Raw genomic sequence first — 20,529 nt, 5'->3', positions numbered from 1 at the left:
TCCCTCTATTCCTTGGTTTCCTCGTCTGTCAAATGAGATCGCTAACAGCTCCTGTGTATGGCTATTGGCGGTTGGATTCGGGAATTGGGGGGGGGATGCCATATGCATTCACGCCTAGCACAAGGTCAGGAATCGACCCTACTTCCCTCTGCAGACCTCACAGCCCCCTCTTCCCTACCTCAGCCCCCTGACTTTTCTCCCTCTTCATTTCTGCTCACACAAGCCTGACTGCTACCCTTCACCTCTTTCTGCTTGTCTGAGAGTCCTACCCATCCCTCATCTCCATCACAAAGCAGACCTCAAACGCACACCCCCCAAAACCAGCCAGGGCCACCAGCACCGCTGCCCCCGTGCCTGTCACAGTCATCTGCCCCCTTCCTGGGCCCTGAGCACCTGACAGCCCTGATGTGTGCAGAGATCTGCCACTTTCTCAGGTTTTTCACCCCATTATCTCCTTTTGATGTTGACCCTCCCCATACCGCCGTATGTTTGGAGAGGAATAAATGGTTCTTCTTTGACAAGGGAAGAATCTGGGACTCTGAGAGGACACAGAGCAAGGAAATGGTCCACTCTGGGCATGGAAGCCCAGAGCCCTTTGGTGCTTCCACTTTGCCTCCCCAGTCTCAGCACTCCCACAGGGAAATTTCTCCGGTCATAACTCTGTCTCCCCAGTTTCTTTGTAAGCCCCTCGAGGGCCTGGAGCCCGTCTCCCATCTCCTTTTAGGCACATGCCTTACACCAATGTGCAACGAGCTCGCAGGGGAGCTGGCCCTGGAGACAGAGCGATGGGCTCATCGCTCCTTCACTCTCTACGGAGACCTTGGTTCCTCAGCTGCCATGTCAGCCATCAGCTGGCCCTCCAGCCTTGTCTCTGCAGAATGGGTCTGAGTTCTGCCTTAGGACAACCCCCAGGAGCCCCCTCTCATGCTGGGAACACAGGACATTTCCTAGAATCAAAATCACCTTGCAGCTCTCCCTTGAAGCTTTTCATAAAGGACCCTGGATCTGAATATGCAGGGACCTGAAAGCCCTCAAACCCCTCTCCCTGGCAGCCAGTCTCTGCGGAGACGCGTGTAGTGGGCACAGAAACTGCCTCCACAGCACCCTGCTCTTCTCATATGGTTCACCAACTGTATTCTTTGTCCCCCATCCTTGCTTGACTTCATCTCAACAGCCTCAGAGGCAGCAGGAATACCCCTGCACCCCCACACTCTGGTTTTATTTTCATCATGATTGGTTGTTTGTTGTCTGCACACACTTGGCTCCAGAAGGAGTTACTGGCGAGATGGGAATAAACAGTCTGTGCTCGTAAACACCACTCTCCTCAGTCATTCCATGTGGGACTCCTTGTATCTAGAGCCCGTGGGGAGACTTTAAAACTTCGTACCAAGTCAATTACTGCTACTCCCATCATTAAGAATAATAATAAATACTCAGTGAGAGCTTCTTACATGCCAGCCACAGTTCTGAGACGTGACCTCATTGCTTTAACCTTCACCACACACACAGGCTAGAAGGTAGGCTTTTCTCATCCCCACTTTACAGATGAGGAGCAGGAAAGTTCAGGAACACTTTATAGATGAAGAATAGGAAAGTTGCTTGTCTAAGGTGGACCACGTGAGTCCTTTGATCTTGGACAGGGAGAGAAATCCATAATAGGAAACCCCAGGTATTTGGGACACTATCACCGCAACACCCCACCTTGATGCAGACTCTCCCTGTCTTCTCTGTCTCCCCTCTCGCTCCTCTCTCTCCTTCTCTTGTACCCCTTACTAGTTCTTTATCCTCCTAGCTCTGTGAATGAGGCAATTTCCTGTCCCTCTCTGAACTTGACAGCCCTCTCCTGACAGTAGACAGAGGACCCTCCTTGCTGACCTCGTGGGCTGATGCAGGGGACAGCCCTCCAGCACAAGGGCGGTGTGCTCGGCCTGCTGGGAGCTGTGGGGTAGGCAGGAAGGGAGTCGGTCCCCACACCCCATGGCAGGAGCCCATGCGCTCTGTCCTGTTGCAGCATCTCCGGCTATGGGGCAGCTGGTGGGAAAGGTGGGAAGAACACCATGATGCGGTCCCACGGCGTGTCTGTGCTGGGCATCTTCAACCTGGAGAAGGACGACACGCTGTACATCCTGGTCGGGCAGCAAGGGGAAGATGCCTGCCCCAGCGTAAGTACCCAGAGCGGGAGTTTCTCCTCCACCTTCCCCAGGACCCAGGCAGGTCCCTCGGGGACACCAACGCCAGACATATCCCATCAGGGAGCTCTCGTTCAAAAACGGCAGGACTCACCCCTTGTTCTGCCTGCAAATGCTCCTCCCTTTCCAGGGCCATTTGGGTGCCTGAGAAAGTGGGTGGTGTGGCTTTGGGTGCTGCACATCCCTATGGGGATGGAGGCTGAGGCGTGGGTTTCATGAGCAGTCCTTAAAACTGAAGTCCTGAGTTCTGCTGAAATGGGCAAACGGTTGTTTCTCTCAGCACAAGTGTGAGTTGAAGCCCACTTTCTAAGCTTTCTTGCAAGGGCATAGTTTTTTTTTAGCCATATCATTATAAACAGGAAAATGCCAGACCAAACATGCCTTATTCAGCTTGAAATCACAGACTCATAGCCAATATATGTACATAAAACTACAGAAAAAGTTCTGAAGGACACAGATAATAGTGGTTGCTTCTGGAGTGGGGATTGGAGTTGAGGATACTTTGTCCATAATGTCTGATATTGTTAGAAAAAAAATGCATTCACATATTATTTATGTGATTAAAATTTTTTTTAAGTTTTTTTAAGCATGGAATCAGAGCTGGAATACCATGTAATCCACCTCGCCCCACCCCCATTTCACAGATGAGAAAGTGGAGACCACAGAGGTGAAAAGACTGGTCCAGAGTCACTCATAATGCTCACAGAGACTCTGCCTCCTGTTTCTGATGCCCCGAACGTGCCGGGGCTTCCATTTTTACCCCCTTTCTCCTGTTTCCTCTTATAGCACACCACCTGACAAGCTAGACTGTCATCCTCTCCAGTCTGAGACAGCCCTTCCTACTGGTTCCTGATCCCACTGGGGTGTCCAGCTGTAAACAGAGTGCTCTAAGGGCAGCACTTAAGAAAGCCAGTAGTGATCTAAGGTGACCAGCAGGGGGAGACAGTGGGGACTAGCAAAGCTGCAGCCAGGCCTCTCGCCTGTGCTGGGGGTGGCAAGACCCAGAAGTGCCGGCTGTTCCGCACGGGAACTCAGCACTCCACAGGGCGAGTCTCCACGCTGGGCAGACCACACCCTCATCTGATGGTGAACGTCTGCACCGGGCGAGGCCGGGGCAGGGATCCAGCTTCTGGGACCCAGGACACAGGGCTCCTTCTCCAAAAACTTATTCAAGAGCAGATTTGGAAGACAGAAGTGCTAACAAAGGTGATGCGTTCAATTCCACAGAATAACCTCAGGGCTCCTAAGAATCAGGTCTCAGGCTGGGAGCCAGGGGTAAAGTACGGCGTCCCACCCCTAACCCCACCTTAGAGGGTGAAAACAAAGTAGCAGGAGTAAGCTTCACAGGTGCAACCTCGTGCCTGAGAAATGCCTGGACCCTTTTATTTAGCAGCTATAATCAAGACTTTCCAACCTGATATAATATATTAAGTCATTAAATTACAAGCTGCTGTAATTTTCACAGGAATTTATTGAGTGCTAATGTAATTCTTTCATCTAAGCACAAAGATTGCATTGACTTCTGCAAGGGACTTTTACTTGATTGGATCGTAATCAGTTATGTCTTTTCACAAGACTTCGTCCTTCTTTTTTAATTCAGTTGTAATCTCTTGTTCCTCTGGATTGCTGCATTTTATCATTTTATTAATCAATCTGAAATTGTTAGTCGCTCAGTCACGTCTGACTCTGCGACCCCATGGTCTGTCATTGGAATTCTCCAGGCAAGAATACTGGAGAGGTTTGCCATTCCCTTCTCCAGGGGACCTTCCTGATCCAGGGATCAAACCCAGGTCTCCTGCATTACAGGCAGATTCTTCACTGTCTGAACCACCTGGGAAGCCCCATTAATCAATCTACTTGCTTTTAAGACTTTGAAGATGTGCAGGACAGCCCCCTCTGCTGATCAGGTTGGGCATAGCATGGGCGTGGGGAAAGGAATTGGTCTTCCCAGTAGCTCCAGACCGCCGCTCCCCCCACGGGCCCATTTGAGTAAGGGAGAAAACCTTTTACAAGCACCACCTTAATCTCTGGTCCTCCCGAGGCTGAAAAATGGTGTGGAGAGAGGATCTTCTAGAGAATGAAGTGGACCCTAAGAATTAAACTGTAGGTTTTGGCAACTCTCCTGGTGCTGCATGGAGTTGCTCTTCCTGTGTGCCTGGCCAACCAGAGCCTGGAATGGGCTCCAGCTGCTGGAACCCCACCTCCCATCCCACACACACATCCCTCGGTCCTGGTCCTGTGCACTGTAGGCTGTTTAGCAGCATCCCTGGCCTCTACACCCTGTTTAGCAGCATCCCCGACCAGTATCATTCATCAGAAATGACAATTAAAAATGCCCCCAGACATTTCCAAACATCTCCAGGACAGCAAAACCATCCATCAGTCTAAAAGTCAGTTCCCACCACTCCCATCATTCCCAAGGCAAATATTTTGAGAGGTCAGCCCACACTCACCCAGCTCTCAAGTCTTTCAAATGTATTCAGGACCTCGCGGAAGTCAGAAAAAGAAAGCAAATCATGGAAAAGTGATCTCTTCCAAACGCTGCTGTGGGCCCAGCTAGCTGCAGAATGAGACTCAAATCAAGGGGACACCTGAGCCAGGACAGCGAGGCATGGCCTAGGAAACCAAAAGGTCGTCCTTCAGCCCAGCTGCTTCCTCCAGCGACCTCCAGCCATCCGCAGGTTCTGCTCAGGAGAAGAGGGCCTCCCCAAAGGGTGGGGGCCCCCACTGCTGCCAGACGGAGGACAGGAGGAAAAGGAGTAGGGCGGAGGGACGGACCTTCTTAGCACACTGGGCAGCTTCCCAATTTACGGAGGAGGCAGATCCAGGTAGATGGGGCAGCAAATCTCCAGTCAGGAAGCTAGACTGGACCCTGAACTCTGCTCTGCTCTGCCCGGCTGGCAGCACACATTTCCATCCCCTGTCCCTGGCTCTGCCCACAGGGAATGCCCCCAGCATCTCAGGGCCTCCCCAGGTGGCAGTTAGCAGGGTTTCCTTCCAGCAGACTCCATGCCACTCTGCCCCCACCCCAGCCCTGACCAGCACTACACATACACAGGAGAAATGTCAGCTGTCTACAATAGCAATTCACAGCCTTCCAACCACACTAAACCCACTCTAGAAAATATCAAATTATTTCCATCATTAAATCCAAAATGCCATAAAACAAATTGCATCTCAGCTATTTATCTGGAAATTTCTGTAGTACTCATTCCCGGCACCCCTGAGTGCTTTAGCATAAGGAGTGGCTCGAGATGAATTGCCATGTCCACTGGCTGGTTACACAGCCACATTTGATGAAAATTTGATGTTTTATTGGCCTTTTTTCTATTAAGTGAAAGAAAATTCATTTTCCTCTGAGGTCAGACCGATGTGCGGTGAGTTCATCTCAGCTGCTGTGACCAACAAGCATAGTGGCTCTTCTTGAAACCCTGCCCTCTTTGTTCAGGGATTCCAGGATTTTGGGTCACAGGAATTTCCAGCATGTCCCCAGAGACTCCCAGATGCCTAGGCCTGCATCAAGTGGAATAAAATCCAAGTTTGGCTATCCACTTTTTTTTTTTCTCTTTACATGATACTTCAAACTGCAACTTCTCAAAAAACCTCAGTAGCTCCTCACTGCTTAGAGAATGAAGTCCAGCTCCTTCTCTGTATTCGAGGCCTCTGGCCATGATCTGACTGGTTTAGTCTCTTCTTCCCACTCCCATTTGGGCTCCCTCCAGCCCTGTCTTACCTCATGGGACCTTTGTCATCCCCTCTTCAGAATCCAAAGGGTCCTAACAAGTTGTCCTGGACCACCTCTCTGTCCTAAGATGGATTTTTCTGAGCTGAAGAAACTCCTTACACTTTTCCCCCAAATACCCCCACATAGCACTTTCCTTCTGACTTCCTGCTGATCTCCTCCCCTGCAGTGTCATAACTTTCCCTCATTCTCGGTGTTTAAAAAGCTCCACATCCTGCAAGGCCCAACTGAATGCCCTCTCCCAGGCAGTCCTCTATGCTCAGCACTCCAGCAACAAAGCCTCACTCTCCCTCCTCAACTTCCCATGCATTTTCTGTCTAAGAGGTCCCTGTGGTCCTTCTCCAATATTTCCCAGAGTGACAGTTATCCATGTGTATTTTTTGTCTCCTCAACTCGACCATAATCTATCTGAGAGATGGTCAGACCCTCTCTTTTAGCATAGAAAGTCTGTCTGCTGGGAGGTGGAGGACCCTGGGCACAAACCTGAGGTGTTTTTGTTTCTCCAGACAAACCGATTAATCCAGAAAGTCTGCATTGGAGAAAACAACGTGATAGAAGAAGAAATCCGCGTGAACAAAAGCGTGCACGAGTGGGCAGGAGGGGGCGGAGGAGGGGGAGGAGCCACCTACGTGTTTAAGGTGAGGTCTGTGCGCCATTCCCCAGGACAGTGCCTTCTCTGCGTCCTGGCTTTGAATCCTCAGGACAGACCTAGGAACCAAGCGCCTTGGGTGCTCTTAGCTCCATTTAAGGTTGAGGAAGCAGAGACTCAGAGAAATCTAAGGTTCCCTGTCTGTCCAGGAAAGGGCAGGCCCTTCTCATGCTGATGTCCCAGCCCAGTTTCACTAGGCAGGCCTTTACCATCCTGCTTCAGAGCCACAGGGGGTCCCACTGTGCCCTCCTGTGTCCTCAGGTGGACTTTTCTGATATCATCGAAGATAGACAAAGATTTCCTGTTGGGTCCTCCTGCAGGGCCAGCGGTGCTGAGGGCTTAATCTTGAAGTTATGAGGTCAAAGCAGAGAGCCCTGCGTGCAGAGGAAGGAGAGAAGAGAGACTTGCCCTGAGCACTAGCTCCCAGATCCCTGAGGCTCGAGAGGCGCTTTAGGAAAGGGGCAGTATAAACAGCCTCAAAGACTGATCCTCACCTCCCAGTGTCCATAGACATTTATATCTCCTGGTGCTTTTGCTTCATTTACGAACCTGGACTGATACAGGAGCTGGAGGTTGAAGGGGACAGAAGAGCTCATGGGCTCTTGTAACATGAGATGGGAGCCCTCGGACCACCGAGATGTCACCCACTGCCCAGCAGACACTCGGACACATTTAAGCATTTAAATGGCTCGGGGGTCTCCAGGGTGGGAGCCCTGCTTGGCTTCTCAATCTCTGAATGTCTCTCCCCTGGCAGATGAAGGATGGCGTGCCGGTGCCTCTGATCATTGCAGCCGGTGGTGGTGGCAGGGCCTATGGGGCCAAGACAGACACGTTCCACCCAGAGAGACTGGAGAATAACTCCTCAGTCCTAGGGCTGAATGGCAATTCTGGAGCTGCAGGTAAATCTCTGCAAGCCCATCCTCTCCCAGAATGATCCCCCAGGACTGTGTGAGCTTCACCTTGGCTGGACACCATCACACACCTATGGGCATCTTAGTCATGGGCCCTTGAAATGCTGGGAGCTCTGGATATTGGTACTGGGATCAAAAGAGGAAAGACAGGTCACACCTTGGGGATCCAGAGGCCGCCTGGCTGGTATGGGGTTTGGACTTGCAGAAGGTCATTGAGAAAATGAGGCAGGAGGCAGCGTTCTGACTGCCAACCCAACCCTCCCTGGGATTTATCAAATGCAACTAGATATGAGCAGATGGAAGAAATCTGAGCAGGGTCAGCCTCCCAGGTCCCTGTGGTTTGTTTGTACTTCCAGGCCCTGGGCTGCCAGCTCACACACTCCTCACATGGAAGGAAAATCTCTGTCCATGACAAGGGCTGTCTGCCTCCTTAGAGAGAGCCAGAGATGGGGACAGACTCTGAAGGAGATGTGAATTCCCTGATTCCTCTGAAGTCAACCATTCATCTTTGTGTTTTCTTTTCTCCACACTCAGACCAAGGGAGGATTTTTGAAGGCATTTAGAGATTTGAGTTTAATTAAAATAAATACTCAAACTTTCTCTTCAACTGAGAGATGGCTAGAGAAAGAGGAAGGAGAAACATTGTGTCCACAGTGAGAAATGACCCCAGTGATATTTACAGCACCCCTTATGTCAATCAGCATTTAATAAATTACAAAACATTTCCACATCTATTATGCATGTTCTTTTGTTTTCCAGACATATTATTTTCATTTTACAGATGTGTCAAGAAGCTCATTGAAAGTTGTAGGGGTTTTTTCCCCTCAAGATGACCAAAGTTTCACACTTAATCCATTTTTTAAAACGTTGTTGTTGATGTGTTTTTACTTTTATGCCCATTGTTTTCTTTTCCACACATTTGTTTGAAGGCTGGGATGTGCAGGATGCAAGGGTAGGGTGCTGGAGGCAGGAGAAGGGGGGCAGACTCTGCTTCAGGCCCATCTCATCTTAATTTATTTACTAAGTTCATGGCCCCACGTAGCCACCAGAGCCCACTTCCAGCTAATGGAGCTGAGGGGGGCCTTCCCTCCACCACGTGACATAGACAGCAGCCTTGACAGGCCCACACCCACTCTGCAGCTGGCAGAGGGAGGCCAGATTCTTGAAGTCCTGCAACTTCCAGAACTGGCAGATGGTCCCCATGACTTGCCCAGGGCTCTGGTTATCCCTCTTCTAGACCCAAGCTTATTTGTGACCTTGACCTCATTTCCTGAAACCTGTCTCCCTCTTGCTTGTCCCCTGAGTCTGACTCTCTGACTCTTGTCCCCAGAGTCAGCCCTGTCTGCAGCTCCCCCCCACCTACACGTCCCTCTGCTGCCCCCTTTGGGTCCAGAAGAACCTTGGCCAGGAGTTCTCCTGAAGAACTGAGACGTGTCCAGGCAGATTAACCCTTACGGTCCCAGCAGACCGAGGCACTATTTCTCTAGGTTCCTGCCCCCCACTTTCTGCTGGAGCAGAAAGAGTTTTGGAGTCTCTGGGAGTAAATTGCCCCATGAAATGTCATACAAAACAATCGGGGGAGACAAAATGGGGATCCTGGAGTTTCAAGGGCGGGCCTCAGGAGAGATGTATTGCGGTCTGCCTGTGGCCTTAAGTTGCAATCAAGCTAGCTCTATACAGACCCTTTGCAAGAGTTCAGAGCAGGCGCAGGCATAGGGGAGCACAGCTCCATCTGCTGCCCTTGTAGCCAGAGCATCACCGCCTCTGCCCCCAGCCCTCTTTGCTCTTGACCTTGGAGCAGCAACTTAGACGCCAACTGGCAAGATTCTGCCTGGGCTTTAGGGTGTGAGGCCTTCTCATGTGTGTGGGTGTCTCACAGATTCCCAGTGATCCCTCACTTGGTGGTTTATAAAACATCTCACACACTCCCTTTCTCCTTTGATCCTAACATCCACCCCATGAGGCAAGTCTCGTTATCTCCAAGTTACAGGTGAGGAAACCAAGGCTCAGACCAGGGAAGCTCTTGCCTAGTAAAACAATTATAGCCCTTTGGGTTATCTGGTGCCTAATCTAGGATTGCTGCTAGGAATTACACTGCTGTGACCTTGGTGGGGTTTTGACAGTTGGTCCTTGCTCTTGTTGGGATGAGAAGTAGTTAATTGACATGAAGGCCAGGAGTTTCAGGAATTGCTGAAATTCAGGCCCAGAGGGAAGGCAGAGGAACAGATTTAGTCATCATGCCGCCTGTTCCCCCCACCGCCCCCATCCCTCAATGAGCACAGTTTGGGGTTCTGAGCCAGAGACCTGGCAGGAAGCAGGGGTACACGGCCCACTCCCATCTGGACATGCACAGCTGTGGCCAGAGCAGGTCTCTCTCCGGCAAAGGGCAGCCGCCCAAACCAGCCGGAATCCTCACTTAGGCGTTTCTCTGTCTGCCTACAGGTGGTGGAGGTGGCTGGAGTGATAACACTTCCTTGCTCTGGTCTGGAAAATCTTTGCTGGAAGGTGCCACCGGAGGACATTCCTGCCCCCAGGCCATGAAGAAGTGGGGGTGGGAGACAAGAGGGGGTTTCGGAGGGGGTGGAGGGGGGTGCTCCTCCGGTGGAGGAGGCGGAGGATATATAGGTAAAGATGATTCGTGTTCAAGGTGTCACTCCCTCCCCTCTTAGTCCTAGGCACCTCCCTTCCCTATCCTCTCCCCAGCCCTCGCCTGCCCGCCCACGTGTGGACTGTGATGTGACCATGCACGCCTTCCTCCCGGCCCGCCAAATGAGCCAGAGGTAGGGTGCTGCCTCCCGAGCCAGCATCCTGCCTCGAGGTTTCGGCAGGACAGCATCAAGATCCCAGTGACTCTTGATCTCCCCCAAAGCTGATGATAAAGGGGCCTCGGCTTCCCATATTCCTCTCTGAGCCACCCCCAAGGACGCATGAGAACCCTGGAGGCCAGACTCCTCCCTTTGGATGGCCTGGCCAGAGTCCTTGCCAAGCCAGCTCCCCGAGGGCCTGGTTTGCAGCTTCGGGCCTTGGGGACTCCCTACTCTCCCTTCCCTACCCCAGCCCACCAGCTTCCAGAAGGGGCACCATTCCCCATGCTGATGGGGGCTACTCCTGAGAGCAGCCGTGGGCTATCCTAGCCCAGCCCTTCAGCACGCAGCTGGCCCCTGGCCCCGGCTCTCCTCTGGGCTTCGGAGCAGAGCAGAAGAGCCTTCTGAAGCTGAGAGGCTGGGAGATGATGCTCCAGCGCCCTCCAGATTAGGACACGATGCATGCACGCGCTGTGATGTGCTGTCTGTGTTTTGCTTTAAGGCTGTGTGTAAGATGCTTGTGTTAATCGGATGCTCTTCTTTTCCAAGCCCTGGGTGGGTGGGAGGAGCCCAAGGCGGGGAGCCCAAAGATAACCCAAGCCCTGCTGAAAGGAGGGACAGGAGCCTAAAGGCACAGGGGCCCACCCCCCTGCCCCAACCCTCACCGGATGGGACAGGAGCACCACCCACCCCAGGCAGTCCTGGAAGAGGGGCAAAGGGGCCAACCCAGCCTGGGGAGACTAGAACTTTTCTGACTCTTGATCACATGGACTGCTTCCTGGGAGACCCCAGCAGAGCAGCAGAGGAGACTGTGGCCCTGAAGGAGACAGTGGCCCACGCACCCAGCAGCTACTGAACCGAGCCCCATCTGCAGCCTGTGTGCCATGAGCTCCCTTCCCTCCCACCGCCCCCCCTCGAGGCCCCTCCCCGACCCTGCCGCTCGCCTTGCTGATGCACACGTGTATCCAGACTTAGGCACCCACCTCTCTGCGTTAAACTCTTCTCTGGTTTGCCACAGGTGGCAACGCAGCCTCAAACAATGACCCCGAGATGGACGGGGAGGACGGGGTTTCTTTCATCAATCCACTGGGCATCCTGTACACCCCGGCTTTAAAAGGTACCCCCTCTGCCAAGTAGCAGAGCCCGCTTCCCTGGGTCAGTGCTCCCTCCCTCCCAGCTGAAACCCCAGGGCTACACAGTGAGTCCAGGACACACAGGTGTGATCGTGGGTCCCTTACAGGCAAATCTTCCTAGTGGTCGCCTCGCCAAGTTTTCTGGAAATCAGGATGAGTGATCTGATACGTTCACAAAAGAAGACTGACTCCAGGCAGGTCAGCCCTAGGAAAATCCAACAGTAATAGGGTGGCAGCCAACCTAAGGGTCCATCATGTGGACCCTCCCGCCTGCCTACAGGTCCTCTGAGTTTCGCTCACCAGATGCGTCAGGGACTTGCCTGCACAGGCGGTACTTCCAGTGGCAGTGAGACGTAGGAACAGGGACCCGCAGCTGGAGATGAAGTGCAGAGCCTGGGGGTGGGGTGCAGGGTGGCCTCCGCCCGAGGCTGACCCTCCCTCCTTGTCACCAGTGATGGAGGGCCACGGGGAAGTGAACATTAAGCATTACCTAAACTGCAGCCACTGTGAGGTAGACGAGTGCCACATGGACCCCGAGAGCCACAAAATCATCTGCTTCTGCGACCATGGGACCGTGCTGGCCGAGGACGGTGTCTCCTGCATTGGTAAGGGGCTGAGCGGTGGGCGGGCACAGAGCTGGAGCCACAGCTAGTTTCCATGGTTCTGGGACACCTCAGATGCAGCTTTGTAAACTTCCTGACACTGCTGTTTGCCCCCAGCACGGGTGCTCAGACGACAGGCAAAGGGACATGGGTGCAAAAGGTGGGTCATGGCTTGGGAAGGAGTCATAAGTCACCTGGTCCCACCACTAGCCCAGGATGCGCCCCCCACATCCCCACCAAGGGGTCAGCTCATCTCCACCAGACACCCCAGCACCAAGGACCTCAGTACTCCTAAGACACAGGGTCTCCCGTTGGGGACTTACGGAGCCAGACCCATTCTCCTCCCAACTTCCACCCCTAGGCTCCCTGCTTATAGTGGCCCTTTGAATGAGGCATCTGAAGAGCATGTTGCATTCCTCCTCCTCAAGTCTCCTCCAGAGTAAATAGCCTGTTTATGTCCATCCAGTCTACGGGACACAAGTCTATGTCTCTTCCCCATCCTGTTGTTGCAGTTGTCCACATCCCTTTTGAAATGCCGTGTCCAGGACCAGGCTCGGTGCCTGGTGTGGTCAGTACCATCATGCACCCAGCTCTCCTTCCCACACGCTGGGCCCAGTGCTCTCGTGGATAGACCATCCATTCAGCCTCCAGAGTCTAACTGACAGGCACACTCTATCTTTGGGTCATACTGAGTTTCTAGTCACCTAAGGCACCTGATGGCTTCCCTGGTGGCTCAGAGGGTAAAGCGTCTGCCTGCAATGTGGGAGACCCGGGTTCGATCCCTGGATTGGGAAGATCTCCTGGAGAAGGAAATGGCAACCCAATCCAGTATTCTTGCCTGGAGAATCCCATGGACGGAGGAGCCTAGTAGGCTACAGTCCACGGGCTCGCAAAGAGTCGGCACAACTGAGCGACTTCACTCACTCACTAAGGCACCTGAGGGGCTTCCCAGGTGGTGCTAGTGGTAAAGAACCCGCCTGCTAGTGCAGGAGACATAAGAGATGTGGGTTTGATCCCTGGGTCAGGAAGATCCCCTGGAGGAGGGCATGGCAACCCACTCCAGGATTCTTGTCTGGAGAATTCCATGGACAGAGGAGCCTGGTGGGCTTTAGTTCATAGGGTTGCACAGAGTCAGACACGACTGAAATGACTTCGCACGCACACACACAAGGCACCTGAATCGCTTCTACTGCCCCTACTGGCTCACTTTCCATCCTCATCATGTCATGCGCAGTTGCTGTTTCAGATCAGTGTCAAGATTGTGATATTTATCCCTGTTACATAGTGCCTCTCCACAAAAGCTGTTAAAAGTTGTAAAACCAGGATGAAACTGCTTCATGCCCTTGTCCTCCGAGAAGGCTGGCGGTCCATGGGTCAGGGGCTGGGAAGGGTCTTTCTGACGTGGGGGCAGCTCAGAGGAGAATCACTGTGCTCATCCGTGCCCCATGGGGACTGTCTTCCAGTGTCGCCCACCCCGGAGCCCCATCTGCCACTCTCACTGATTCTCTCCGTCGTGACCTCTGCCCTGGTGGCCGCCCTCGTCCTGGCTTTCTCTGGCATCATGATCGGTGAGTGTCCCAGAGCTCCAGCACTTCCAGAGCGGGGCAGGGAAGGAAGATCTGGCAGAATAGAATGGCATCTCAGGCTGTGCCATCTCAGGCTGAAGGGTCATTCTGGGCGGTGGTAATGAGGGCAGCCCAAGCCAAGCCAAAGCAGAAGCCCCTCTCATTCTGTCTCCAGCACATTCCTGGCTCCTAGGAGCCCCGATTCTGAACCTCAGCCCCGTGTGGAGCCTGCTGGCTTCTCAAGGAGGGGTCTTCTTCAGAGAACACCATGGCTAAAGCTTACTACTGCCCCCACTCCCCAGCCCCCTCCAGACCTCACTTTAGTTCTCATCAGACATGGACTTCAGTGGACTCTTCTAGTCTGGTTCACACCTCCAGTGTACCCTTCCCCCTCCACAGAGAATGCAGAGCTGGTTTCTCAGGGTTTCCCATTAGGCCTGTGAGCCAAGGGGCACTGCTCTGCACATCACAGAGGGCCCAGCCAGGCTCTTTCTGCTGGAAATGCCCGGGGCAGGTGGGCAGAGACTTGAGGGGAGGCAGAAGGAAAGGAAAGGCTCGGCTCCAGGCAGCACTCTGAATCCAGCCCCGTGGGGCCGGGGGAGTCTGGGAGTGGACAGGAATTCTCTGTTCTCAGTGCACCTTTGTGATTCCCATGACGCCATCCTGCAAAGAGCAAGACGACAAGAGCTACCTTGTTGCACACCCACCACACGCTGAGCGAGTAACACATTTTAGTTCACTAAACCCTCAAAGAACCCTGTGATCACAGTTGGCATGTTTCATAAAGGAGGCACTGAAGTTGACTCACTCGCCCTGGCCCGTAAGTGGTGGGGCCGAACTTTAAAAGCAGAATTCACCCTGTGAGTCCCCTCCCATGGAGTTTGCCTTATATACAGAATGTTCTCACATATAGTAATAACAGTGATAGTGGTCACTTGTATTGGGGAGCTCTTTAGAACTTTCCAAAACCATTTCTTTTGACCGAATTACTTGGCATGTGGGGTCTAAGTTCCCTGACCAGAGACTGAACTCAGGCCCAGCAGTGAGACCACTGAGTCCCAACTACTGGAGAGCCAGGGAATTCCCTCTGAAACTATTCTGTTTTGGTGAATTCATTTCATTATCACAGTCCCAGGGGATGGGGAGTGGAGGTTTAGGGGACAGGGCAGGCGTTACTGTCCCTGCTTACAGAGAAAGAGACTGAGATCCAAAGAGGTCACATGTCAGTTGTCAGTGTCACAGCTTGTAACAAAGGCAGAATTAGGACTCGGGTCCTCAGGCACCAGCTTAAAGCCAGTTTAGAGACCTTCCACTCTGCAGTTGTCTCCAGCTGTGTGGCTTGGTGGTTCTTCATCTGTAGGAAACACAGGTGACCAAGAGCCCCGGCTGTACTCTCAAGTCTTTTGCCATGTTTGCCTCATGCAGCCCCCGGGCAGAGCAGAACTACTAAGGCAAGCCCCCTCCTGGAGGGGACTCCTCTGATGGCCCACTTTGACTCCAGAACTTCCCAACAGCCTTGCTGGAACCTTTTTAGACAGAATGGCCATCTAGAGTCTTTGTTCAACCTTCCCTCACCCTGTCCTTCACATGGAGTCAGAACAGTCTAGTGGCTTCCCAGCCTTCCTGGATTCCCCCTGGATCATCTCTCATAGGCATTTCCCCGAATGAAATCCTTGCACTTCTAATCCTGTCCTGGGTCTGCTTCTCAGAGGACCCAAACTAATGTGCCTCTGCCCCTGCATGATACAATAAATCTTTTCCATTCATATGATTTTAAACTTTACATTTACTTTAATCTTTCAATGAAAGGTACACTTTCACATCTATAATCATTTTGTTAGTATGACTAAGAGTGATGGAAAAAGATTTAGACCCCAGCGGAGGAGCTAGAGATTCAGGAAGGCTTCCTGGAGGAGGTGGCCTGGCCCAAGCCACCTTGTATGGACCGCCATCTGTCTGCAGTGTACCGCAGGAAGCACCAGGAGCTGCAAGCCATGCAGATGGAGCTGCAGAGCCCAGAGTACAAGCTGAGCAAACTCCGCACCTCCACCATCATGACCGACTACAATCCCAACTACTGTTTTGCCGGCAAGACCTCCTCCATCAGTGACCTGAAGGAGGTGCCACGGAAAAACATCACCCTCATCCGGTGAGTACTGTCCGCTGGGGCAGTGGGAGGTGAGGGAGACAGAGAAGGGAGGGTTCTAGGCAGCCGGATGTCATCCCTGGACCACAGATTCCTCTGACAACAAGAGGCCAGCAGAGCCACCCCTCAGGGCACCCCCAGCCCTCCCGGCGGGGGAGAAGGTTTAAATAATTATTAAATAATTAATAAATAATTAAATAATATTAAATATAATTTAATATTAAATAAATAATATTAAATTATTAAATAATATATTTAATATATTTAATATATAAATAATATATTTAAATATAAATATAAATAATATATTTATAATTATTTAACTTATGGGGTTGGAACAGTGGGAGGAAGACTAGATGGGAAAAAGGGGGTGTTCCTCAAAACCACCCAAATGCCCCTCCCCAAGCATTTCTCCCCTCCCCCTCCCAGCTCCCAGAGAACCCTTTGCACTTGTCAGTCATTCACTGAGTGCTCTCCAGGAGGTGTCTGCCAGCCATCTGTCCTTCCCACCAGATCCATGTCTTAGTCACCTCTAGGACCCGGGCAAATATTAGAGACTCAGTAAGTGTTCATGGAAGGAATGTCAGCCAATGTCATGAAGCCTGGCTTGGAACCTTTCTTGCCCATAGAGCTGGGGACTGTGGAGCAAAGCCACACTGAGGGTATCACTCCTGGGGGTGTGCGTGACCCCTGCCTCCTGTGAGTGGCCACTGAGTGTACCCCCACCTCATCACACCTTCTCCTCTGCACAGGGGTCTGGGCCACGGCGCGTTTGGGGAGGTGTATGAAGGTCAGGTGTCTGGAATGCCCAACGACCCCAGCCCCCTGCAAGTGGCTGTAAAGGTAAGAGGGGGCTCCCTCGTGGGCCTGACCTTGGCCGTGGTCTCTGTAACCGCGGCCCTCCGCCAACAGCCTCTGACCTCTGCGGCTCACAGCTCCTCCTCCTTCCCACCCTCCCTTCTGTGCCCAGACGCTGCCGGAGGTGTGCTCCGAACAGGACGAACTGGATTTCCTCATGGAAGCCCTGATCATCAGGTAACGACCCACAGGGACACCCACACCACCACCCCAAGCCTGTGAGGGACACGAGACATTTCTAACAGGCACGTCTCCAAGGGAAACGGGGTTGTCCTGCAGGGCACCCCTCCTCTCTAACAGGAGACCTCCCCACTGAAGTTCTTAGCACATCTTACCAGAGTGGACCAGCCCCCATCTGGTTTTCTCAGGAAAAGAATCTTGTAGCCCCAGTCAATGTCACTTGGCCTTCAACCAGCACCCCTGTGTCACCCATTGGTTCTTTTCCCCCTTTTCTTAAAAAACATAGCATGCTGACTGTTGACAGTGGAAGATACAATCTTCCTCCAGGTAACTCTTCCACCATGTCCTTCACCCATCCCAACTCCCAGCTCTCAAGTAAAGGAAATGGGCCCCCACATGATGGAAGGTGCCCACACCCAGGTCCACCCAGCTGGCCCGACCCTTCAGCTGGTGGATCTGGGGCCCACCACTGGGAGTCACAGTGTCCAAGGCTCTGACAGCAGAGGTCCGACCTTGAGAGCTGGCCAGGCTCATGGCCTCCTGGTGCACCAGGGAACCTCAAACATCCTGACAGGCTAGGGCGGCCTTGATGGAAGTGGCCAAGAAAATGAGGCCAGAGCAGTGTGTGTGATGCACTGGGTCCATAGGAGGACGCGTGGCAGGCTCAGCTCCTGCTTAAATGATGTATTTCCTGGTTGCCCATGTAATAGTGATCATTGAATAAAACCTGGAAAGTAGAAGAGTAGATGGAAGGAGACCCGAGTCACTCAGTCTCCCTACTCTGCAGTAACTAAGCAGCACTGTATTTGGGTGCACGGTCACCCAGTCCATCAGCTCTGCCCAACTGTGCCCACGTGGAGCTCCCTGGCCCCACTGCCTCATGTGTCCTCATAGGATCATGTTAACAAGAAAACCCGAATCTCAGCACCCCCGCGAAGGGTCCATGGTGGGATCCAGCTGCCCTCTTCCTTGTTCTCTTCCGCACACTGTCAGCAGGCAGGCCTCAGGCAGGCCCTCAGGGAAGCAGGCCCCCCAGCTTCCACTTGAGGCCTTCCTCCGAGAATCCAACCCCCAAAATGTGAATCCTGGCCAGCAGTCCTCCCTTGTCTCCCTGCCCACCTCCACCCCAGCCTTCTCACTCAGTACCTGTGTGCAGCCCTCTCCCCCGCTCCCCAGCCCCCCACTCCAAGCAAGTATACTCCACGCATGTTGAACCCTGACCAGGCCTGCCCTCTGATTCTTCCAACTGCTCAGCAACCAGATTCTCCTCTGCTTAGGCCCAGCCTGGGACCCCTGCTCCCCGCATTTACAGAAAGCTTTTACATAATGTGGCTCTGAAAACATAACTCTGTACCCAGCTTTGCCCACTTAAGATTTTCGCAGACTCAGCTCAGTTAAATTCGGTTACTCCCCTCCGCTCTGCAGCAAATTCAACCACCAGAACATCGTGCGCTGTATTGGCGTGAGTCTGCAAGCCCTGCCCCGATTTATCCTGCTGGAGCTCATGGCAGGAGGAGACCTCAAGTCCTTCCTCCGGGAGACACGCCCCCGCCCGGTGAGTGAGAAACGCCTTTCCCAGTGTGGGTGCCAAGGGACAGAGCAGGGGGTGGAAGGAGCCAGGGTGGGCAGCCAGGGTCAGTCCCTGGGCTCTGATCTTGGGGACAGGTGGGAGAGAGGGGACAGAAGGTATCCAGCGGCTGAGCCTGGTCCGAGGGAGCTTGCCCAAGCCTTGAGCAATGTCTCCTCTAGCCAGTATCTATTTTTATGACCTGCTGATTGTGGAAAACCAAACTAGGGACAAGCACACAGGGGGACTTTCACGCCAGCTGTGTCACTCACTCAACCATCTGACTTGGGGCAGGTCAGTCTGCTCCACCCCTTGTGAACCCCAGTGTCCTCATCTCTCAGATGGGGACTTCCTGACCTTGTAGTTTTACAATCGAAATGAAGGGCTGAGGTATTTAGGAAGGTGCTGCATACATGTTATGGTGAAAGCGCTCGAGTTCGGGGGAATGAAGAAACCTAGGTGGGCCCACGCACACTTCCCCGTTGATTATTAGACAACCTGGCTTAGGGCAGCCAACCCCCTCTAACCTGAGCATCTGTGATGTGAACTCTGAGGGTCAGGCTAGAACATCTCGGACAGAGCTGATTTATAAAATACAGCACACTGGGCGAGCCAAGAGGCCAGCTGTCCACTCCTGGCACTGCCAGGATCTTCGAGAGGTCCTGGGCCCAGGGGACTGGGGCAGAGCAGACCCCCTGAGTTAGGACCTGCCATCTTGAAGTTGCCACTGAATTGTGAGGACCACAGGGAAGAGTTGTACCCTCTCCACCCTCAGGAAAGCAGAGAAAAGCCAACAGCCACACAGCCACAGCAAGACCAGGACTGAACACCCTCCTCACATGGACACAAAGTGGTGGCGGAAACCTCGGAAGTTCATGCCTGCTCCAATTCCCGCCTTCACTCAGGCTCTTAGGAGCCTCCACACCATTCCTGCAAGCCTCTGGCTGACCATCTAAGAGGAATCTGATCTAACTTCTTGAGAGGATGAGCATGTGCACCTCAGCACCCCTGGCAGGAAGAAGGGGCCTGGGAAAGGGGAGAACGACTAACCCCACCTCATGATAACCTTCGTCAGAAGTACCATCCTCTTCCTCCCCAGAGTTTTCACATTCCTCAAAACCATCCATGGTACAGATCTCACCTCATTTTGGAGACTGGAAAACAGGGCCTCAGAGAGGTTATGTGACTTGCTGAGGTCACACAGGAAGTGGAAGAGCTGGGACTAGAACTCAGGCCTTGTGGCTCCTGATTCCTTGCTCACTCCAGCCTGCTGTGCTGTTGATCCCTGTGGTTCCTGTGGGGAAGCCCTGAGGGCCAAGGTGAGGGCAGGTGGTTGAGAGCAAAGGTCGCCAGCTACACAGGCATCTCTACCAGGGTCTAGGCACCAGCCTCAGCTTCCCCAGCCCTACCCAGCAGAGCAGAGCCTTCAGCCTTGTGCCCTGAGCATCTCAGCAGTGCTTCCGGCAGTTGTCCAACAGGGAACATGTGACATCACTCTCTGGGAGGAGGTCCAGCTCTGGGTTTCCCATTGGACACTCCTGAGGCTTGAGGACAGGAGAGTATTGTGACTTCCTCGTAAAGGGAACCTGAGAACCCATCATTTGGCAAGACCGAGAACCTTGAGGGAGGGGTACTTCCCTCTCTCACAGGCAAAGGTATCTCTCTTGATGATGATTTGGGTGTTGTCTCAAAAAACAAAGCACCAGCGAGGAAGACAGATCACTGACCTCTCCCACCCCCTCCCAGCCCAAGCGCCGCCTCAAGGAGGCTCACAGCAGGAGCCTGCTGCCGGCTTCCAACCTCTGGCTGCAGGCACCACCCGAGGGATGCCCACAGCCAGTGGAAGGTCAACTCTCCTTGGGAGAGAGATGCTTCCAAGGGTCAGGATCCCCCCACCAAATCTTCCCTTTAATCCTTGACCCTGATCTTCTTTGTGTGACTCTCCTGGCCAACCATGCTCCCAGGCCTTGGTGGCAGTCCAGGTATCCTTCTTACTCCTTTACACGCCCACTCACCTCAGATGAGCTGGTTCTTCTTGAGGTACTTACTGCCCATGATAGGTGATTTGAAATGTCAGATGACAGCCCTCCAGAGTAACCCCATGCAAATGTGTTTGTAGCAGCAACTTCCAGCCAGGGTGGGAGCAGTGGGGTGGGAGGATGCTGAGTGTCCCGCATGAATTC

General features: G+C 53.0%; 1 protein-coding gene across 1 annotated transcript in view; it reads left to right on the top strand.

Moving 5' to 3' along the window:
* Positions 1-20,529, top strand: part of ALK (ALK receptor tyrosine kinase) — a 716,806-nt gene that overhangs the window by 669,241 nt on the left and 27,036 nt on the right. The window contains exons 13-23 of the mRNA XM_061156236.1: positions 2,012-2,162; positions 6,438-6,569; positions 7,335-7,479; positions 9,934-10,116; positions 11,314-11,412; positions 11,881-12,033; positions 13,494-13,598; positions 15,558-15,744; positions 16,494-16,584; positions 16,712-16,776; positions 18,205-18,334. Coding sequence (XP_061012219.1) covers positions 2,012-2,162; positions 6,438-6,569; positions 7,335-7,479; positions 9,934-10,116; positions 11,314-11,412; positions 11,881-12,033; positions 13,494-13,598; positions 15,558-15,744; positions 16,494-16,584; positions 16,712-16,776; positions 18,205-18,334 — 1,441 coding nt within the window. The remainder of the gene's footprint in view (positions 1-2,011; positions 2,163-6,437; positions 6,570-7,334; positions 7,480-9,933; positions 10,117-11,313; positions 11,413-11,880; positions 12,034-13,493; positions 13,599-15,557; positions 15,745-16,493; positions 16,585-16,711; positions 16,777-18,204; positions 18,335-20,529) is intronic.

The sequence above is a fragment of the Dama dama genome, chromosome 11, assembly GCF_033118175.1.
Source record: "Dama dama isolate Ldn47 chromosome 11, ASM3311817v1, whole genome shotgun sequence".
In the NCBI taxonomy this organism is placed as follows: Eukaryota; Metazoa; Chordata; class Mammalia; order Artiodactyla; family Cervidae; genus Dama; species Dama dama.
This window is presented reverse-complemented; position numbering and strand designations above follow the sequence as displayed.